General features: G+C 40.4%; 1 protein-coding gene across 1 annotated transcript; it reads right to left on the bottom strand.

Moving 5' to 3' along the window:
- Window positions 1-37: 37 nt before the first annotated feature.
- On the bottom strand, window positions 38-17,606 carry RAB1A (RAB1A, member RAS oncogene family). The gene is made up of 6 exons (XM_053461023.1): window positions 17,313-17,606; window positions 6,820-6,892; window positions 3,490-3,585; window positions 2,617-2,712; window positions 2,013-2,144; window positions 38-1,692 (listed from the first exon to the last, which is right to left on the bottom strand). The coding sequence occupies exons 1-6, from the start codon at window positions 17,333-17,335 to the stop codon at window positions 1,495-1,497; spliced, it is 618 nt and encodes a 205-aa protein (XP_053316998.1). The 5' UTR covers window positions 17,336-17,606; the 3' UTR covers window positions 38-1,494.
- Window positions 17,607-18,368: the final 762 nt, after the last annotated feature.

The raw sequence follows: 18,368 nt of genomic DNA, 5'->3' as shown, positions 1-18,368 counted from the left end.
GGCTAGTCTGCTTGTCATTATGACTTCTGACTACATGTTCAGTGTTAAGATGTTTTATTTGCATTTAGACAAACACATGGGTTTCCAATTTCCAACCTGTATAATAAGCATAAGTTAGCATAATTATACGCCATCCACATATGGGTTAAACGCTATATACATCAGACAGGAGTTTGCTTTTCTGTCTTTTAAACCACCGTTAATTACAGGAATCGCCTTTTGTTTTTTTTGTTTTTATTACAGTGATTTTTATATGCAAGCTCACTATTTTGTTTTTATAACTTGTTTTATCACACACTGGTCTGTACATATACCACGTCAGGCTCAGGACTGGCATAAAGGTGGTGGGCGGACGCCGTATAGTAAAAGTAACCATGATTAATGAAAAGAATGAAACAGCATAACCTTAATGGCAAAATCACATCACCGTCACACTTGCACTGCTCTACACCTGCAGAATCATTAAAACCAATAGAAAGGGTACGTTTTAGGATTAAAAGGGGGGGGCAAACACTGTACATTTAAACTAATATATTTATCTTTTACAATGAACTATTTGAAACTTTTGCTGATTAGACATTGAGAAGCACTATAGTGGTTGCGTTTGATTGGGTTAGTTAAGCACTTGTTAGTTTTCCGTTTGCATACCCGTCATGCAAACTTCAATTACATAAGGGCGCCGTCTTGGCCGAAGAGGCAGAAATACTAGATACCTTCATGTCTCCTTTACTAGACAAATTAAGACAATACTTATCACCATACAGTTTGATATTACTTCCAATAAGTACAATATTTATTAAACATTTCTTCAGTTATTTGTTACATGGTGTGCAACAAATTACAATGTTCTGCAGCCACAAATTATATGCAGAGTATGAAGAAACTAATCACACTTGTGTCGTCAGAGGAGCCGACAGCTTATCGCAGAGCAATGTGTCGGAGGCTCCTACGGCAACAGAAGAGCCAATCAGATAGTGTAATCTTTCCATTTGGAACTCTACAAGAAAGAACTAGCAAAATCAGATCTTACATAGAACATCTCACTAAACTTTATTGATGCATGGAAACTGACAGACACTCGTTGTGCTGTTTGATACAAAATGGCTGAACTTCATCTTCAGAAGACTAAACCTGACACCTAAACATGCCAAGCATCAAAAATGAGGTGCCGTTGGGCGGGAATATGTATCTTAACCACGGGGATGACAATCTGGTATTAGTAAAGCAACAGAGGTTACACACGTTATTGAGAAACCGGCACACAGGAGGGGAGCAGGGAAGGTTTAAAACAGTTCTGAAAATGAAGTTAGCTGTCTTGAGTCAAGGGCATAAAAAAAAAAGTCAGTATTGAGCATTTACAATCGCTGACCTTTGGGGAGACGGTAAGATTCTGTTGTAGTGCGGCTACATACAGTACAATTCAGGCAATTTTGTTTTGTCACTTAGGTTCAGATTGAGATTTCACTGCTGTGAGGAAATGGGTGAATAGGGGCTTTAGCAGCAACCTCCGCTGGACTGCTTGACTGGAGTGCTCTGGATTTTGACGTTGGACTTCTCTGCACCGCCAGCTGTAGCCCCAGGTCCCATTCGCTTTTTGATCTCGGCAGCCATTGTCATGAAGGCCTGCTCTACGTTTGTTGCATTCTTTGCACTTGTCTCCAAAAACGGGATCCCAAGAGAGTCTGCAAACTCCTGAATGAGAAAAGATCTCTGGTCAACAGGGTTTGGGGGTCCCCACAAGCACTATAAAACCACTGTTACGCAATGGCAACAATAAAACTAACTTATAACAAGATACGTTACAAAGATGTAGACAAGCATTGAATCTATTAATAGTTTACGTATACTTTGCTGTGAAATATTACTAAGTATATCAATGCTTTGATATGTTGGGGTTGTGAGACCCCCACCAACTGGCCCTTTCTATCATATCCCAATCCTTAGCGGTTAAAACAAATGCAAGATGAGCGAGGATAAAATGGGTAGTGCGAACATCTGATATCACAACTCACCTTTGCTGTTGTATAATCCACTACTTTCTTTGTAGTCAGATCACACTTGTTTCCTACCAACAACTTGTTCACATTTTCACTTGCATAACGGTCTATCTCCTGAAGCCACTGCTTTACGTTGTTGAACGATTCCTACAGGATGACAGAAAGCAATGAAAGTTTACTCAAACTGACCGGACTGCTCCTTTAAGGCTACAAGTAAAAGTGTAATTTGCAATAACATGTGACAGGTTATCCCAGTATCCCTTAAGGAACATGTCCCATACCCCGACAGGGCTTGACATTTCAAGATGTGTGTAGACCTTGCTATGCCTAATTTTCAGGCAGGAAGCTGTTCTTCACAGCAGAAAAGAATGTAAAAAAAGGTTGGATTTTCTCAGATTTCAAGCAATCGCCTAGTATAAAATCTACAGTCAAACTGTAAGAACGTGTTTCCGGCTTCAAAAAGCTATGAAAAGCATAGATGGTCTAAGGCCTATATTGTTTACAGGTTTCATGAAATGTGGTGCTCAACCTAAGGAAGCAAAGACCTCAATATTCTCCTAAGGTACAAGATACCTGGATTTATGAAAATACAGAATACATAAAATTAAACAGAAGTTACCTGGTCTGTAACATCATAAACAACTATGATGCCGTGAGCTCCTCTGTAGTAACTGGATGTGATGGTTCGGAATCTTTCCTGGCCAGCCGTGTCCCACTGTTTATAAAAAGATAAAATAAAAGCGTAAGCAGTGCAGATGGGGCATTTCACTGTTGGCTATAAAATGGTTACTCTGTGTCATGAACAAGTTATCTACAGAATGTTCTTACGACGTGCTTGAGAATATTTAGATTGGTTACTCTTGTTATATACAAAGTTCATCCAGAGACATATCAACCGTTACATGCTACACTAGGCTTTGACAAAATCCCAATCATGAAGCTAAACATTAATCCCAATTCACCAATCATGTATATTGAATGTGTTTTAATGAAGTGAAGGGAACAGAAGTATTGCTGGATTTGTGTGTCCCTGTCAATCAAATACAAATACCTTTAAGTCCCCAAAAATAGTTATTCCCAAATTCCTCTTCTGCTGACAGCATGGTACTATACAGACTGATTTTTAATCACTACATTTTCTTTATTTTATACTGGCCAATTTTCCCAAGATGCATTATTTAATCATGTCTCAGGGCCTTCACCTCCACTATAGTAGCAGTAAAACTCCACCATAACCAATCTTTTTTTTCAACCAGTGCTATAAAGCTCATTAAGTTTTACTCTTCCAAAGCGGTGTAAGGCTTCAGAATCCAGACATGAATTAGGGGGCCGCACGGCCTGTGCACCTGTGCCCTGTTAATGCAGATTTATTGCAGCCCCTGCAGGCAGTGTAGATAGCAGATGGTTTCCTTTAAATGTAATTAATTTTGTTTAATATGGCAGAAAAACACTCACAGCAGCAGTGTAGAGAGACATCTTCACAGTTACTTACTATTTGAAGTTTAATTGTCTTTCCATCTAATTCTATAGTCCTGATTTTAAAATCCACACCAATTGTACTGATGTAACTTTCCGTGTATGTGTCATCCTAGGGGGAAAAGGAATGCAGGTATAGCACGTTATTACATTTGTAAAGACCATAATACATATTTTTACCGACACCACGCCCGAGAAATAATCTGAAATAAACCTCTAAATATCACTGTGTGAATGTAGTAAAGTATGAGTTTATTACAAATACACCTAGGTATTTAAAATCCAGGTTCCTTGGTGTCTAATAGAGGCAGCCGGTGAACGTCTGTGTGATCCGCACAGACAAACCTCTGCTGCTGGCCGGCACTTTCGCTGGAGCTTCTATGACTGAGCAATGGAAGGTCATGCGACGCTGGTGGCTCCATCATAGAAGCCTTGGCAGAAGTGGACAGTTACGGAGGATGTCTGCATGCATCGCACAGATACCCGCCGGCTGCCTGAGAGGAGGATCTGGGTCCCCTGCAGTGCTGCGGGGGATCTGGATCTTAGTGTTATTATCCGACCTCTATTTGAGGTCGGATCACAAGATGAAGGGTATTTTCAGAGCCTTTGCTTGTCTTCTTATATCATCTTATATTCAATCAAATCGATTCAACTAATCGATAATGAAGTTTGTTGACAACGATTATCGATTCGTTGTTGCAGCCCTATTCTTAATGCATACCCAATAAAGCGAGATCGTACATTATAACATGCAATTCAACCAATAATCTACAGCGAGTAAACCAACCGCAAACTATAAATGATATCTGATATGCATGCAAACAAAATGCCTTTTAGCACAAATTAAAAACAGTAGCAGCAGGTCCGAGGTTATTTTCTATTAGGAGAGACATCTGATTTCACAGCTGATCGGAAGGCTCTAATTCTGATTTATAGACAGATTAGCATTTTTGTAACATGCTTGTAAGACACAATATCCACTGAATTGAAGAAAAAAAGAAAAACCTTTCAGGGCCGGAGGAGTATATAAAATATTTAAGAGCGAAATGTAATTAATCTATTACAAATGCAAAGGCAATAAAGTTTAAATTCAGATTCCCTTAAACTTAACCAGAGACACCTAGTTTAACGTCTAGTAATAATAATGCATGCACCAGGTGTCAGTAAAGAGTACAAGAAGGTTCAGCTCCTCGAGCAAACGGAAGATTGCCTCCTTGCGGTTTCTGGTATCTGGTCTGTATTGTGCTGCCATTAGTGTCATTTAGCCACATTTTAAATGTACACAATTATTATTACAGATTGCTCAGCACTTTGTAATTTAAATGGGGCAGTTAACACATACAGACCAAGTATACATTAACACATAAGACACAACAGGAGCTGAGAACCAGCCCATGAGCTTGCCATCGAGCCTTACGGTACTTTCCTGGCAAGAATGGTGGGCTTACGAGGGTCCCACTCGCGATCTTACAATCTCACTAACTTTTGTACTGGGACTTGGGTTTTCTGTAAACCGGGTATACCATGTACATTTACGGCTAACATAGCAGTGAGAAATGTGAGTGTTGTGCATGATTTAGTTGGCTCTTCCACCAGAGGGTGTTGGCTAAGAAAAGGTCAGAGAACAGGTAAGGTTTATTTGTTAAGCTTCCGTGTCAGTGGATGTGTGATTAATGGTCAATGGGGCTAAACATGGTGACTAATGAAGCTAAAGGTTGCCTGAGATAAGATGGGACATGGCGTCATGATTAACTCATATAACGTAAATTTCATCAGGTCTGGCAACCAACTATCACACCGGAAGAACGTGCAGGTTCACTTATGGAGCAAAAAGTTCCTGTGACAAACTGACGCTGAACACTAAATGAATGGTTTTGATGATCCAAATACTATTTCCCTGGGTGCCATCGGCTACTTTATAGAATGCATTGTGATATATACATATGCTAATCAACCACCTCCCTGATCGTTAAACCAAATTATGTTCCCTCATTGTTGTATATAAAGCATGCATTTATATACAACGCTTTACAGTGCGCCGCAAACTCAAACTGCAGCAAACCGACGTGACATATTTACAACACACGATAGGAGTCGGAATGATTGCCAGTATGCTAACCAGCGGACTTAACATGTCCAAAGACACGGACAGGACTGCTTAGAAAGCCATTGACTGAAGACCCCCCCCCCCGAGAACTACACTTTGTGGGTAACACTGCTGCGCAGCCTACACATGGAAGGCGTCACTTGAGTGACCCAAGTAGTTTAAACTGCTGGTTCTTAAACAGCCTTCGTGTGTGTACAATTTAGCACCGTAAGCACGTGCCGACTACCTCTATGCTTCTAGATCCATCCAAACTATAACAACTCCAAGAGAAATATAGTCAGATTCTGCATTTATCTAATGGACAGAACATTGCTCAGTGATGTGAAATAAATGGTAGGTAAGTTTTATTCTTGCCTGGAATGGGAATTGCGCTGCAGTTTCTTCTAAAAGATTTTTGTTTTCGAGAATGCATATTAACCTACTCATACTGATTATACTGATTTAAAATGAGTTACATATTTTTAGAATTACAAATCTGGAATAAAGAAAAACACACACACCTTGGTAAAGTGAAAAGCAAAACAGCAGATGAACTATATTGTTCCCTGAATTTTCATTGTGCCCTTTAAATTATTCAAGGAAAACCAGCACCTGATCTACTGGAACATAATAGGATCCAGATTACCTTCCTGTGTAGAAACCTTACTCCCCTTACCATTAGTGGCTGAAAAAACTGCAGTCTACTGCACTGTCGATAATAAAAAAACACCAAAAAGTTATAATTGTACACATCTATATGTATTGAAACACACTTTAACCCCTTAAGGACAACAGGCTGTACTGAAACCCATTAAGGACAATGCATTGTGAGCCCATACATGTATGGGCTCTGTCGTGAAGGGGTTAATATTCTGCACTGCTGTTTTTTCCAGTTTCTTGCACAGAAGAAATTTAAAAAAGGGAATATAACGTCTCAATCGGGTATATGCTTGGTTCCTCCAGTTGCTGATCACCCCTCGCTGCCCATTAGATGCGACTTACACATAACGGATTGTTTTAGCAGCATGTGTTACGTAGGAAATGTTTGTGTGACGTTTGTACCTCCATTTTTAAATTCTGATACTGTGTGTAATTTTAGCAACCCAAAATATTTAATGAAAATGCAATGAAAAACTGATTTAATAAAAATACACTTTTAAAAAAACATCTAGTATGCAAGCAAAATAGTTATGTTTGCCTGCAGAAGCAGTGATCAAACCTTTCTAAAGAAAAAAAAAAACAGCAGAAAAAAATACTTACTGCAAACCTAAGCAGAAGGCAAGATTTCCCCACACCAGAGTCGCCAATCAGAAGCAATTTGAATAAATAGTCACTGTAAAAAGAAAAAGGGAACCCATTAGCAAGGAAACACATAACAACCGGTCAGACCTGGCCTACAGAACTGCAATCACATGGTAGAGTTTCCACTGCCGTTTCCAGGAGGTCACAACCTCCACACCCAACATCTAACATCAACATTTGATTTAGAGCTGATGCTTTACTACTACAAAGCCAAGCTACCGACAGCTCACTATCAAGCCCTCCTTTCACAGCAGATGGACCCCAACACAAGATGACAAAATTGGGTTATTCATAACATAAGGTTCACATATCTTAGGATACTGCTTACTTCCAATATATATATATATATATATATATATATATATATATATATATATATATATATATATATATATATATATATATATATATAAATAAATATTACACATACAGTTCTTAAACCAAGGCACATACGCCCACCATACTGCTTCTGGATTTATTACTGTGGCCAGTTTAAGCCCCTTTGAAGGACCCTGAACTGTAAGAGAAGCATAATATTGGAAATTAGATTTAAAGGTTTGTAGTTTGTAAGTGGGCACAGCCCTCTGGAATGCAGAACGTCCTCGGAACTCAATTAACAGCAACACAAGAGAGCAAAATTATAAATAAAGTCGCGGTGGGAGGTGGAGAGATTCTTGGATTTTCTGGGACTAGGAACCATCAAGCTTTTTCTGGACGGCAAACAAACAGCCGTGTCAGGCGTGAAGCTTTCTGACGGTGATCTGCCCCAAGCACTGGGCTCAAATAATGAGGTAGGACAAAGTTACCATGACCACAAAGTCTCGTCACCTACAGAGAGAACACCACTGCGGCAAAGACAAAGCCTGAGGACCCTTTCCGACTTAACTCATTTATATTCTCCGGAGTATCAGGCTTGGGTCATATGCTTGAAAAGAAACACACATTTCAGATAGACCGTCACAATGTCGTATTTCTTACATATAATGTCATGGAGGTCAAGTGATTAAGAACCTAAAACAGCTGGTATAAAACCAGATAAATACTGACTCAAATTATACGTTTTATTGAAAATGTGTAAATCTGTAATAACTCTCTAAAGAGGGAGTTTGGCTTTACGAACGTTTATGCTTCTGATATAATACATTATGAAACTCAAAACCCAGCGAGATTCCCCTGTTAGACCTTAATGGATACCACATCGTTTAATGAGTGAGGAGAGTTAAGAAATGTCAAGCATGTCTTACACATACAACATAGCTCGACAAATCCTGTTTTAGATCTGGTAATTACAGCGGTGTGTATGAATTCTTTCAAGTTTCTGTCAGTTTACAAATGACCCTATTTGTACCATCACTGCTTAAACCAGGTGCTGCCATGACCCTTGAGAACCTTGAGCCTCCAGGGTTTCATTCATGTAGGACCAGAAGGCGTTTCTATTTAAACCTAACCGCACAAAAGTGCAGCAACACCTAGGGTTATCGGCCTGTCATGAGGGACATCAAACCCTTGACGCGTGGACATTAAAGCCACCTCAGTGGAAGCTGACACTCCTTATCTGTGCATTTAATAAAGAGAACCCTCCATAGGAGGTTTTCAGTTGGAATTTAGGCGGTAGCATACCTCAATAAAAAGGTGCGGGGGAGGGAGTAGAAATAAAATCAATTTCTCTAACAAAGGATTTAATCTAGTCATCCTCGCACCCAGGCTTGTTACTGCTCTTAGAATTACCCTTTTTTTGGATAGTCCGTTATTTTGGGAGTTTTAAGATATTTTTAAACCGACAGATATAAGGTCCAAGACAGAAAGGTCTTTTCGGGAGGAGTGGGACAATTACTACAAAAGCTGCATATATAGTCTTGTTCTATGCTTTTTTTGGCGACAGGTTGATTTTAACGCTCTATGGGTTTGAACTCTACACTTTGCACATCTGCATTCCTGGATGAACTGCTGTAACATATTCACGTGATGAGTAGAACATTTAACTTGTTGCCGTTACTCTTCCACATTCTCTACATTTAATGCATTGAGAGCTGAAGGGAATAACCCAAGGCGTTACCGTGAGGATGGGCAAATATTACGCAACTGCACTCGGTAGCAGAAATGGCGAAGATGATGAATTAGTAACCGTATACACTTCATTACGGAAGGCCTGGAGTTTACGTTATATATATTCACAATACACCTTGATCAAAGTACTTTGCTAGTGAAATTACCAAAAACTGCATAGAACAAGATACTTTGATCCCAAGCTGCTTTTTAGTTGAGTTATTAAGTCATCGGCGTAGCAGCGTAGAGAAGCTGACAATACAATATCAATGGAGTCAAAGCATGAAAATCCACCTTGGTGGATTTCATGGTATTCCAGTCCAAATATTTTGCTCTACACTCATTGAAGCACAGACTAAAACACTCCACGCATGGATACAGGTCATCTCTTTAAACTACTCAATACAAATTAGTGTTCTTTTCTGTAGACAGGTGCTAATAACATCCCTGAAACCCTTCAGTAAGAGAACACATTTGTAAAGCTAAAATTCTGCGTTTGTTTATTTTACTTTCTTCTGTTCCCTTTACTGATCCTCAGGAAACAACCTTCGCTCTTCTTCAGATGGAAAACATCTCTGCAATTTCAGATATTTTAAGAATCTGCCATGGGGTGAAAAAGCTCATATACATTAGTGAATTGTATAGGGGGTCTAACCCTAACTTTGAGCTTTATAGACACTGCATGCACATTGTATGCCCATCTGATAGCTTTTATAATATTAAAGTAAAACATGCTTTAATTGCTATTTTTGAGATACACACTTGCTATTTTGTATAAGTGGGCAGAAGGAGAACCCTCCGCCAACCACGACTATATAGAATATTGTATTATATTATTATATCATAACATTAGTAACCTTCTATGATCATAATGGAAAAGTGAGCAATCAGCATTGGGAATATGTTACTATATAAGGGGCAACTTGATGTCACTTGCCTGATACCCCATAAATGCCCAGTGATCACAGACTATTCTCACTCTATTAAACCGACTCCAAAACAGATTATTGAACTCTTGCCAGCTCATACTATTCACTACTAGGGGTGGAAGAATGAACACTTGTGCACAACAGCAACAACCCTCACATTCATTACACCGCCAGCAACCGCTCACAGGTTCACCACGAGATGAGCACCAGAGCTGTGCCGGCTATCAAGGGGGCCCAATAAGTATCTGGGAATACACTGCTTTTGATTTAACCCCTCTATAGCTGGATCAAGCAATGAGAAAATTTAAGCAGGTTTAACACCATTGAAAGGAGGGCTCGGTAGAAACTGACAGAACAATGCACTTGTTACCATGGTGATGACAGCTTTAAAGCATTGAAGTTTGTCTTTACACATAATCTGCAAACTTTTAATTAGGGATATTATGTTTTTTACAGATAGGGTCATACTGTATAAAAAAAAACATTACTGTGACTTAGAAATGTTTGAGGAATTTAAGAACCAGCCAGGCATGTTTAGCAGGTACACGGACTAGGCACATGCCCAAAGCCATTGTTAATTACTTGGGTGGGGGCTGGGGGCACTCGGAATGTACCATGCGGTTAAATTCCTGCATCTTCCAATTAAAGAATTTTCTAACCTGCGCAGTAGTATAACCGACAATATAAAAACCGTAACAAATATGCAGTGGGAGCATCCTGGGTAATCTTGGGTCATCTTTTTTTAAGGTTGAAGAAAACAGATTAGATATGTTTGCATGTACAAAATGGGGGCATAGATGGAAAAACGGGGATATCAAAGACATCCCAATTTCGTCTCCATTTCTATAAATCCAATGTCAGAAGTTCACCCCTTTTATTTCACTTATGCCCATAGCTGCCCTAGCCATTAACACAGTCCCTTCGAGCAAAAGGACCAATCCACTTATCTCTCCTGCACTCGGTAAGCAAAAAACATTTTATAACGTCCCGTTTAACTGTCTAGGAAAGAACTACCAAGCAAAATAAGCGTTAAGATGATGCAGTGAGACTGAATTAACATTATCCGTGTACTACATCAGTGGAAGCGTACCTTAAAGACAAACCCATCTATGGTGTGACAGATGACGGGTATACGGGAAGGCACATTAAACTGAACTAGAAAAGCACACCGATTAGAGGGGGCTGCCTTTATAACTGAAGCAAAGTGCTGAGAAACACAAAGACTTTTCTTATTGCCCTGCCTGGGGGGCAACAGCTTCCAAACTCTTTGTGAGGACAAGATAGCCAACATAAGACGAGCCCAAAGCAGCCGGTGATACACACCTGACTCCTTTCTTTACAAGAAAAGAATTAAGGTGATCCATCCTTTCCTTTAGACAATGAATGGCTCTACTCTAGGGCATAAAGGGGAGCACTAGTAGGTGTCAAATTTTACAAATATATATATTTTACCTTTTACAAAATTATTTAAATATTAAGGCATTAGGAATATAAGATGCGGGCAATTTCAGGTGGTTTCTTTTTCTAGATGCTTGCTAGACAGGTTAGGCTGCTAATGTTTGAACAGCACCGGTTTAAGCCATTTTGTAATATTTTATGAGCTAATCTCTCAACGCGTGTTCCAGGAAAGCACACGCGAGATGCATATCAAAGTCTGGCGAAAAATTCAGGGGTTAAACGCTGTAACCTGTTCAGTCACAACTGGCTAAAAATCTGGATATTTGCACGGTAATAACCATTGTGAAATAAAACTGCATTAAAAATATTAAATGTGTAAATACATTTTCATCCATGCAATCAAAGGTAATGAACTATATTTTAAATATAAAAATCCTGATGTAGCACGAACATAATATATTGAACCATGTCCCCTACACTTGCCCCACCCCAAAAAAAACCCAAAACACAAAAACAAGTTCTAAACTAGAATATCAAGCAGGACAGGCTTTCCATGTAACCATGGAACGGAGACTGAGAGCCATGCTTCTCATCCAACATCAGTACCTGACCTCAAGAATGATCTACAGGATGAATGGGCTAAAATTCCCACAGAAACACCCCAAAAGTTTGTGAAAAGCTTTCCCAAGAGTGGATGCTCTGAAAGGGGCGACCAACTACATATTATCTATGTATTTAGAATGTGATGTCATCAAACTCACTGTTGATGCAATGGTCAGGTGCCCCAATACATTTGACCATACAGTACATCTTAAACCATCACTGGCATTAGCTACTCTGAAACACGCGACACGCTTTGACATTCCTGGGTTCCGGTGGAACAGGAGCCAAGTAAAATGGACCTTCACCAACGTCTTCATTATTTAAATGAAACTCAAATCAGCTGCCAACAATTAAAAGAAGCCCCTGTTGTTGTTACCATCTGTTATTTCTATGTGTATTCGCACTGGGGTCAGGTACTTATTTCTACACCCAGGCAACTGAGAACAGGCAAAGCTCTACAGCTAAAAAAGATAAAGGATGTGGCCCATAAAAGACTTCATCACCACCACATGACCCCGTGAACACATCGATAACATGAGACAGTATAACTGCTACACATCAAACAGTCTTGCTTTTATATGGTCTACAGTTTCTTACGCTAACGTCCTGTGGGCCATGAGAGGCAATGAATAGGATGGCAAAGCATGCCTGTCCTTGAAAGTTTCGCCCAGGGCTCTGTATTATAAGAACATAACCTTGCCAAACATATCTGGCAGACCGCTTAACAAACCGAATCTGCCAAAAACAGGGGTGTCATTTTGAAATTCCTCCACATTTACCAAACACGATGGAAATGTTCCAAATATCCGACACACTGATGTTATGAGATTATTCTAATTACGCTACATAATCACTTCAACCATAGAGGTTGATGTGAGAATACGGCAAATTGTGCAGCTACAATTGAGCTTTCAAACCATTCTACCATCTGTGTGGTCTTCCAGCTACAGCAGCCCGACACGCTGGTTAGTTTGCCCTCTGCTTTACAGCTGCTGCTTTTTACATCCATAATTAAGATGTGGAACGTCCATGGCAATGGTATTGGAAATGCGCTTGCGTGTCCGCATCAGGCTTGGAATGACCAGGTTCCTAATGATGCTAACAAAGAAGGGATGGGGAAGAGCAAGCAATGCATTTCATGTAATAATGTACCAAGGCCCAACTCGTCCTGTCACAGAATAGGAGGTAATGCCATTTCCATCTTGATTATCTAATATTTTGCATTCTCCGTAGCGGCCGAGTGGCAACTGGTGTGAATAATGTATAAGGGCTATAGACTAAATACATATTATGGGGTAAAGTACTGAAGGGCGCTCAATCACCATAGACAGAGGAATTACTTCTTTATATAGCCCAGTGTTCCTGGTGAAAAATTAAAAGTAGAACCACACAAGCAAAATACCTAAATGCATTTTCGTTTTACTCCCCGAGCATCACTGCAAGATATATATGGAATACTACAAAGAATAACCCAGATAACACAAATGGTACTGAATATCCATTGGAATATAATGGGAATGGACACAGAGGAGCCAAGCTGCATATTTTTTCCTTTCCTGGACACCATGGGATCTAATGTACCTGACACCCCCCCTAAAGAATAATGCATATTAAGGTATGTTAATATACATTAATCCAAAAGGAACCATAAAACACATTTACCTGAGCTGCACTCCTCCATGGTCTGACAATTCTTATCACTGATTGACAACGTGAGGCAACCAATGAGTGGCAGGAAAGCCAAAAAATACCCAACAGAAGGAGATATATTTGCCTGAACACATCTACTGCACGGCAAGCAGCTATTACATGCCATTAAAGTGCATATGATAAACAGAGTGTGCCTCTAAGTAGTTAAATCTTTTTTTATTCTAAAATAACAGATTATTAACATTATAATTTGAAGAAAATACAAAACATCAGTCAGTAGACTGAACAGGATAGGGAAACATGTTGCACGTCCCTTCATCCATCATTCACTCCACTTCCATGTTTGTGATGTAAACCATCCCTATAACCAACAGCCCCAACCCTTTCCATAAAAGAGCCACTTTGCATTTTTTATGTCTTAGCTTGAAAACAGCAGCCGAGGCTCAGAAGAGAAATGCTAGGCAACAGGCCGGTCTGCCCCACAGCATTCAAAGGCAAGGGTACTTACCACAATGCACCTTCTGGCACTGCGTTAACAATGAGCCTGTGGTTATAGGAACTCGCGGCTTCGCTTTAACTATTTGCTCACTGGATAAAGAAACAAAGAGCCGCACAATGGTGCAGTCAAGGAGTTCACTAAAACCACAGGAAAGGGTATAGACACTGGGCGTCGGATCTATAGGCTAGGCAACACAGAATAACCTAATGTGTGATATGCGACAAATATGCATATTTCATGCAAATCTGTTAATGATATGAATAGACAAACAGAATACAAAATACAGGTAACCATTAAATCACAAAAGGGCATGCAATATTTTCTGCCAAGAGGTATTGATGGTTGATGCTGCGATAGATATGTATTAAGATAATCTACATGGATCTGTTCTTTTTTTACCATCACACCTACGGTTTCAAAAATGTAAAAAAAAAAAATCTTAAATTGTTTTTAAAAATAATCCCAAAAGCCTACATTTTTTGATCTGGCTCCCAATGTTGTGTCATTTTATATTCGCTAGCTATATCAAGGCAGCTGCCAAGGCACCTAATTTTTACATAAGTGTGTCAAGGCCTAGATTAAATGCTCGCCTTGGAACTGTTTCATTGACGTGTACTGAAATCCAGGGCCCGAGCGAACGCTAATTAATAAGGTACAAATAAAAACATCCAATACGAAAAGACAGCTCCATGATGCAGTTAAAGTGGGTTAAATAGGTGCCTATAGCTGAACTAGAGCCACTGTAATTACATGTAAACAGATTCCCAGGAGAACAAAACGTTCAGAAATACGAGAGAAAACACAAAGAGAAATGCGAAGTGACGTTAATGCCAACAGAGAATGGTGGGTAGAAGAAGTGTAGACAGAGCCAGTCTAGGCCATGCCCCAGCAGGAAGCAATGCATGACTGCCGAGCGGCAGCAGCACTTAAGCTTCCTGTTGAAGGATGTTCCCGCTGCAGGGCTGTACAGCAGCATCCTGGAGAAATGCCTCATCTACAAATAGCTAAAGAAAAAGCCAGACTCCCTGTCCAAGTAAAGCACGCATTACATGTTTGATGTTCCACTTACACGAGCCCTAATGCATTCCCACAGCACAAAGACAGCCAATCTAAGTTACCATCCGATAACCTCCCTTCATTGTGGCTGCTTAAAAAATACATTAATCAGGCAGCCATGATTTAAATGCAACATCATAGTCGAGCTGCAGGGTTCCCAAGAAATATACTCTCCTTCAAAAACATCACAACTGGTGCATTGTTTTCTTTTAGGATACTTGCCAAGTATTATGGGAAGCGTAATTCCACAACTAAGAGCTACCTGTTCATCACGATCTAAGAAGATTATGCAAAGGTTCATGTGATCCCACCACTCATACTCCGATCTCAACATAGAAGAAGCTCTATCAACAAGGATGCGGGCTGGTTATTTCCCCGGGTATTAACTATCATAAAATACAATGCTCCCTACCTGCATTAAAGAATGTTCTTTGGAACACTCTTAATGATATTTAAGTGTCATGAAATGCAGGTACATCATTAATGAGGCACTATTTAGAAAAAAGCATCCCCCCTGGATACTTTGATGGGTGGCTGCAGGGGAAATATAAGACCATTACTGAATTAGGCTCTCGGGATGGTAATATGGGGAGGTTTTAATCACTCTGAAAAGCAGGCTACAGTGGAATAGTGAACTAAACTGACCCTTGATCCATAAGCTACTAAAACTGCTGAATGCTGGAATCCGTGGGGAACCGCTGCTGCCTAAAAGAAAACCGGTGCTTCTTAATATAATAGACAGAGAATGGAGCAAACACTTGCAAAAGGAGCGCTTAAGTAATTTGATAAAGGAAGCGTTCACAGTATCCGCTGCCAGAAGATTGCCAAATCTGCAGAAATATCTGTTTTGCAAGAACCATGTGACATACACATGACTCGCTGCTAAAACGAAGGCCGGCTAAGAACTCATTCACAGGGGTTATCCTTCCTGATGAAAGCAGTTCTAATCCTGCGTATGCCACGTTCCTAGCAGTAAACCGATGAAAAGACGCAGCGATGCTGTAGAGTAGACCATCTCACGCACACACTAATATATATATATATATATATATATATATATATATATTTATTACACATATACATATATATTACACATATACACACATATTTAGACAGAATTTATTTCCGGTAAATTTAGGCCCAAAGGTTTGCTTTCTGTTTCTATATAGGGTTTTATAAACCATTACATATGAAGGGGCAGAGTCCACAGTGACAGCTGAGATCCTATAATTCTCTGTGTGATACAGGGAAGAAGGTACCAGCAGAGAAGGTCTCTTTGTGCTGCCACGGATCTCTAGGTTCTATACAGAATGCCCTTTAAACACCAAAAAGATCAATTATTCAACCGTTAAAAAGAACTCTGCTCCTCCCCTTATCTTTCGAAGGGGAAGTTCTACTAGCAGATAAGTGGACAAATGGGTTAAACGACTCGGGTTGGTGACAATAATATAGGTGATGTGGCCTTAGCGTGAAACGTACTTCAGCAGTTTAAGGGGTAATCTTTAGAGTGTTATCAGAGTTTTGCCGTCACTAATCTGGAACACAATAATTATCACCAATCCTTACGGTTTCAGCCTGCCATTAAACTTGCCCGATTGCCGGATCAGCAGATACACCTATCCAACGAGCCATTTCATAGTGACACCTCCCAGCCCATTCATGATTTTGTAACAGGGCAGTTCTAGAAAGGATGTCCGGGTCTGATGTATCATTCCTTCTTTCATGATTTAGCTGGTTCCCTACTCCAGGCGCACTCCTCCACCCCTAATTAATTTAACTACTTCCAACCGTCATCGTGTCAGATTACCCTCCTCTCCCCCACATGAGCTAAAACCGAAAAATAATTAATATATTCAACAGAATATTCACAAGTGACCAAACACCGGCAAGATCTGCCTCTCAGTTGTCATAATAGGCTCTATAGACACAGATCATCAGAGAGCATCATACACCATATGCTGTTACCCCACAGGTGGTCTAATTAATAGATTGCCTCATAAGAATATGTATGACGTGTCCTGGTCATGAAATGAAGGAAAATCTAGAAATGCGAATCATGGAACATTAAAAAATAAAGGCTTAAGGGTCTCTTCACAGACGTAGAAAAGAATCTTACGGAAAACGAGAAAAATAAGCATCATGAAAGGAGAGAAATAGAGGCCTAGGAGTGGAATTAGTGCAGTATGTCCTCTCCCTCCCCAATATGTCACCTCCTCTCAATAACAGGCCGAAGCAGAAGACAGACACCGATAAACGTTGCGGATACTCACTACTCGGGATTCATACTGGACATGTCACTGATCTCCCAGCCGCTTCTGCAGAAACACACACACAAAACACAGGAGACCCGACGCTTGGCGAGCAAAACCCGGGTCACAGAGAGCGAGGGGGCAGATTAAAAATTAACAAAAATATCTACAAAGAGTAAAGTAAAATATATAATTATAAGTCCTAAGTCCCCCCACACACCCGGGATGAACCCCCCAAAACCAACAGAGTCACCACAGGACCAGCTCTCTGTAACCCCAAAATGGCTGCCGGACGAAACCAGGAAATAGCGAATCCTCCAACTCAGGAAGACTTCGCACTGCCGACAGGAGGCCGGCCGCCCGTTGCTCTCTGGGAAATGTAGTCCGCCGGCGCCCGAGCCAACCGTTGACGAGCATAGGTAGCACGTTAAGCATAGACTACATTTCCCATTACACCATGGGTGAGGTGAGCATGCGTGGTAAGGGCTCTCACCCACCCCGGCTTTCGAGCCACGCCCCGCTCCTTGTCCTGGTTCCTGGAAGGTATCTCCGGCTCCCTCTAGCGGATTTGGTTAGTTAGGCTGACGTCACCACTGAAACGTGGCAGCTGCCGGGCAGGTCCGGGGATAAGCCGGGCCAGTCACGGTGAGAGGAGGAGTAGGAGGCACGAGGTGTTTAGAGTACAAATCCCCCGGCTGTAGCAATGGGGCAATTACAACTGAATGTTAAACATCATATTACTTTACTTTAACAACAGTGATATCATCATGACGTGTCTTCCCAGCCAACGGAAACTGTGATGTGTTGACACTTTACATTTCTCTGCTGTTCACCTTTATGGGTAGATATGTAGAAAGGGACTGATCATATTGAATTTAATATAAATTAAACCTTTAAATCATGCTTCGATAGGTGGAGTTACATAACATTAATAATAGTTGTACATTTATGGAAATTTTGGGGGCTTCCTGGCACAAACAACTGCCAACTGCAATTTTTTGTGCGCCAATGGCATGGATATGATGCCACTATGTTCAGCCTAAAGCTGGCTCAAAGCCCTCAGCATTTTGGTCTTAA

The sequence above is a fragment of the Spea bombifrons genome, chromosome 3 (assembly GCF_027358695.1).
Source record: "Spea bombifrons isolate aSpeBom1 chromosome 3, aSpeBom1.2.pri, whole genome shotgun sequence".
Lineage (NCBI taxonomy): Eukaryota > Metazoa > Chordata > Amphibia > Anura > Pelobatidae > Spea > Spea bombifrons.
This window is presented reverse-complemented; position numbering and strand designations above follow the sequence as displayed.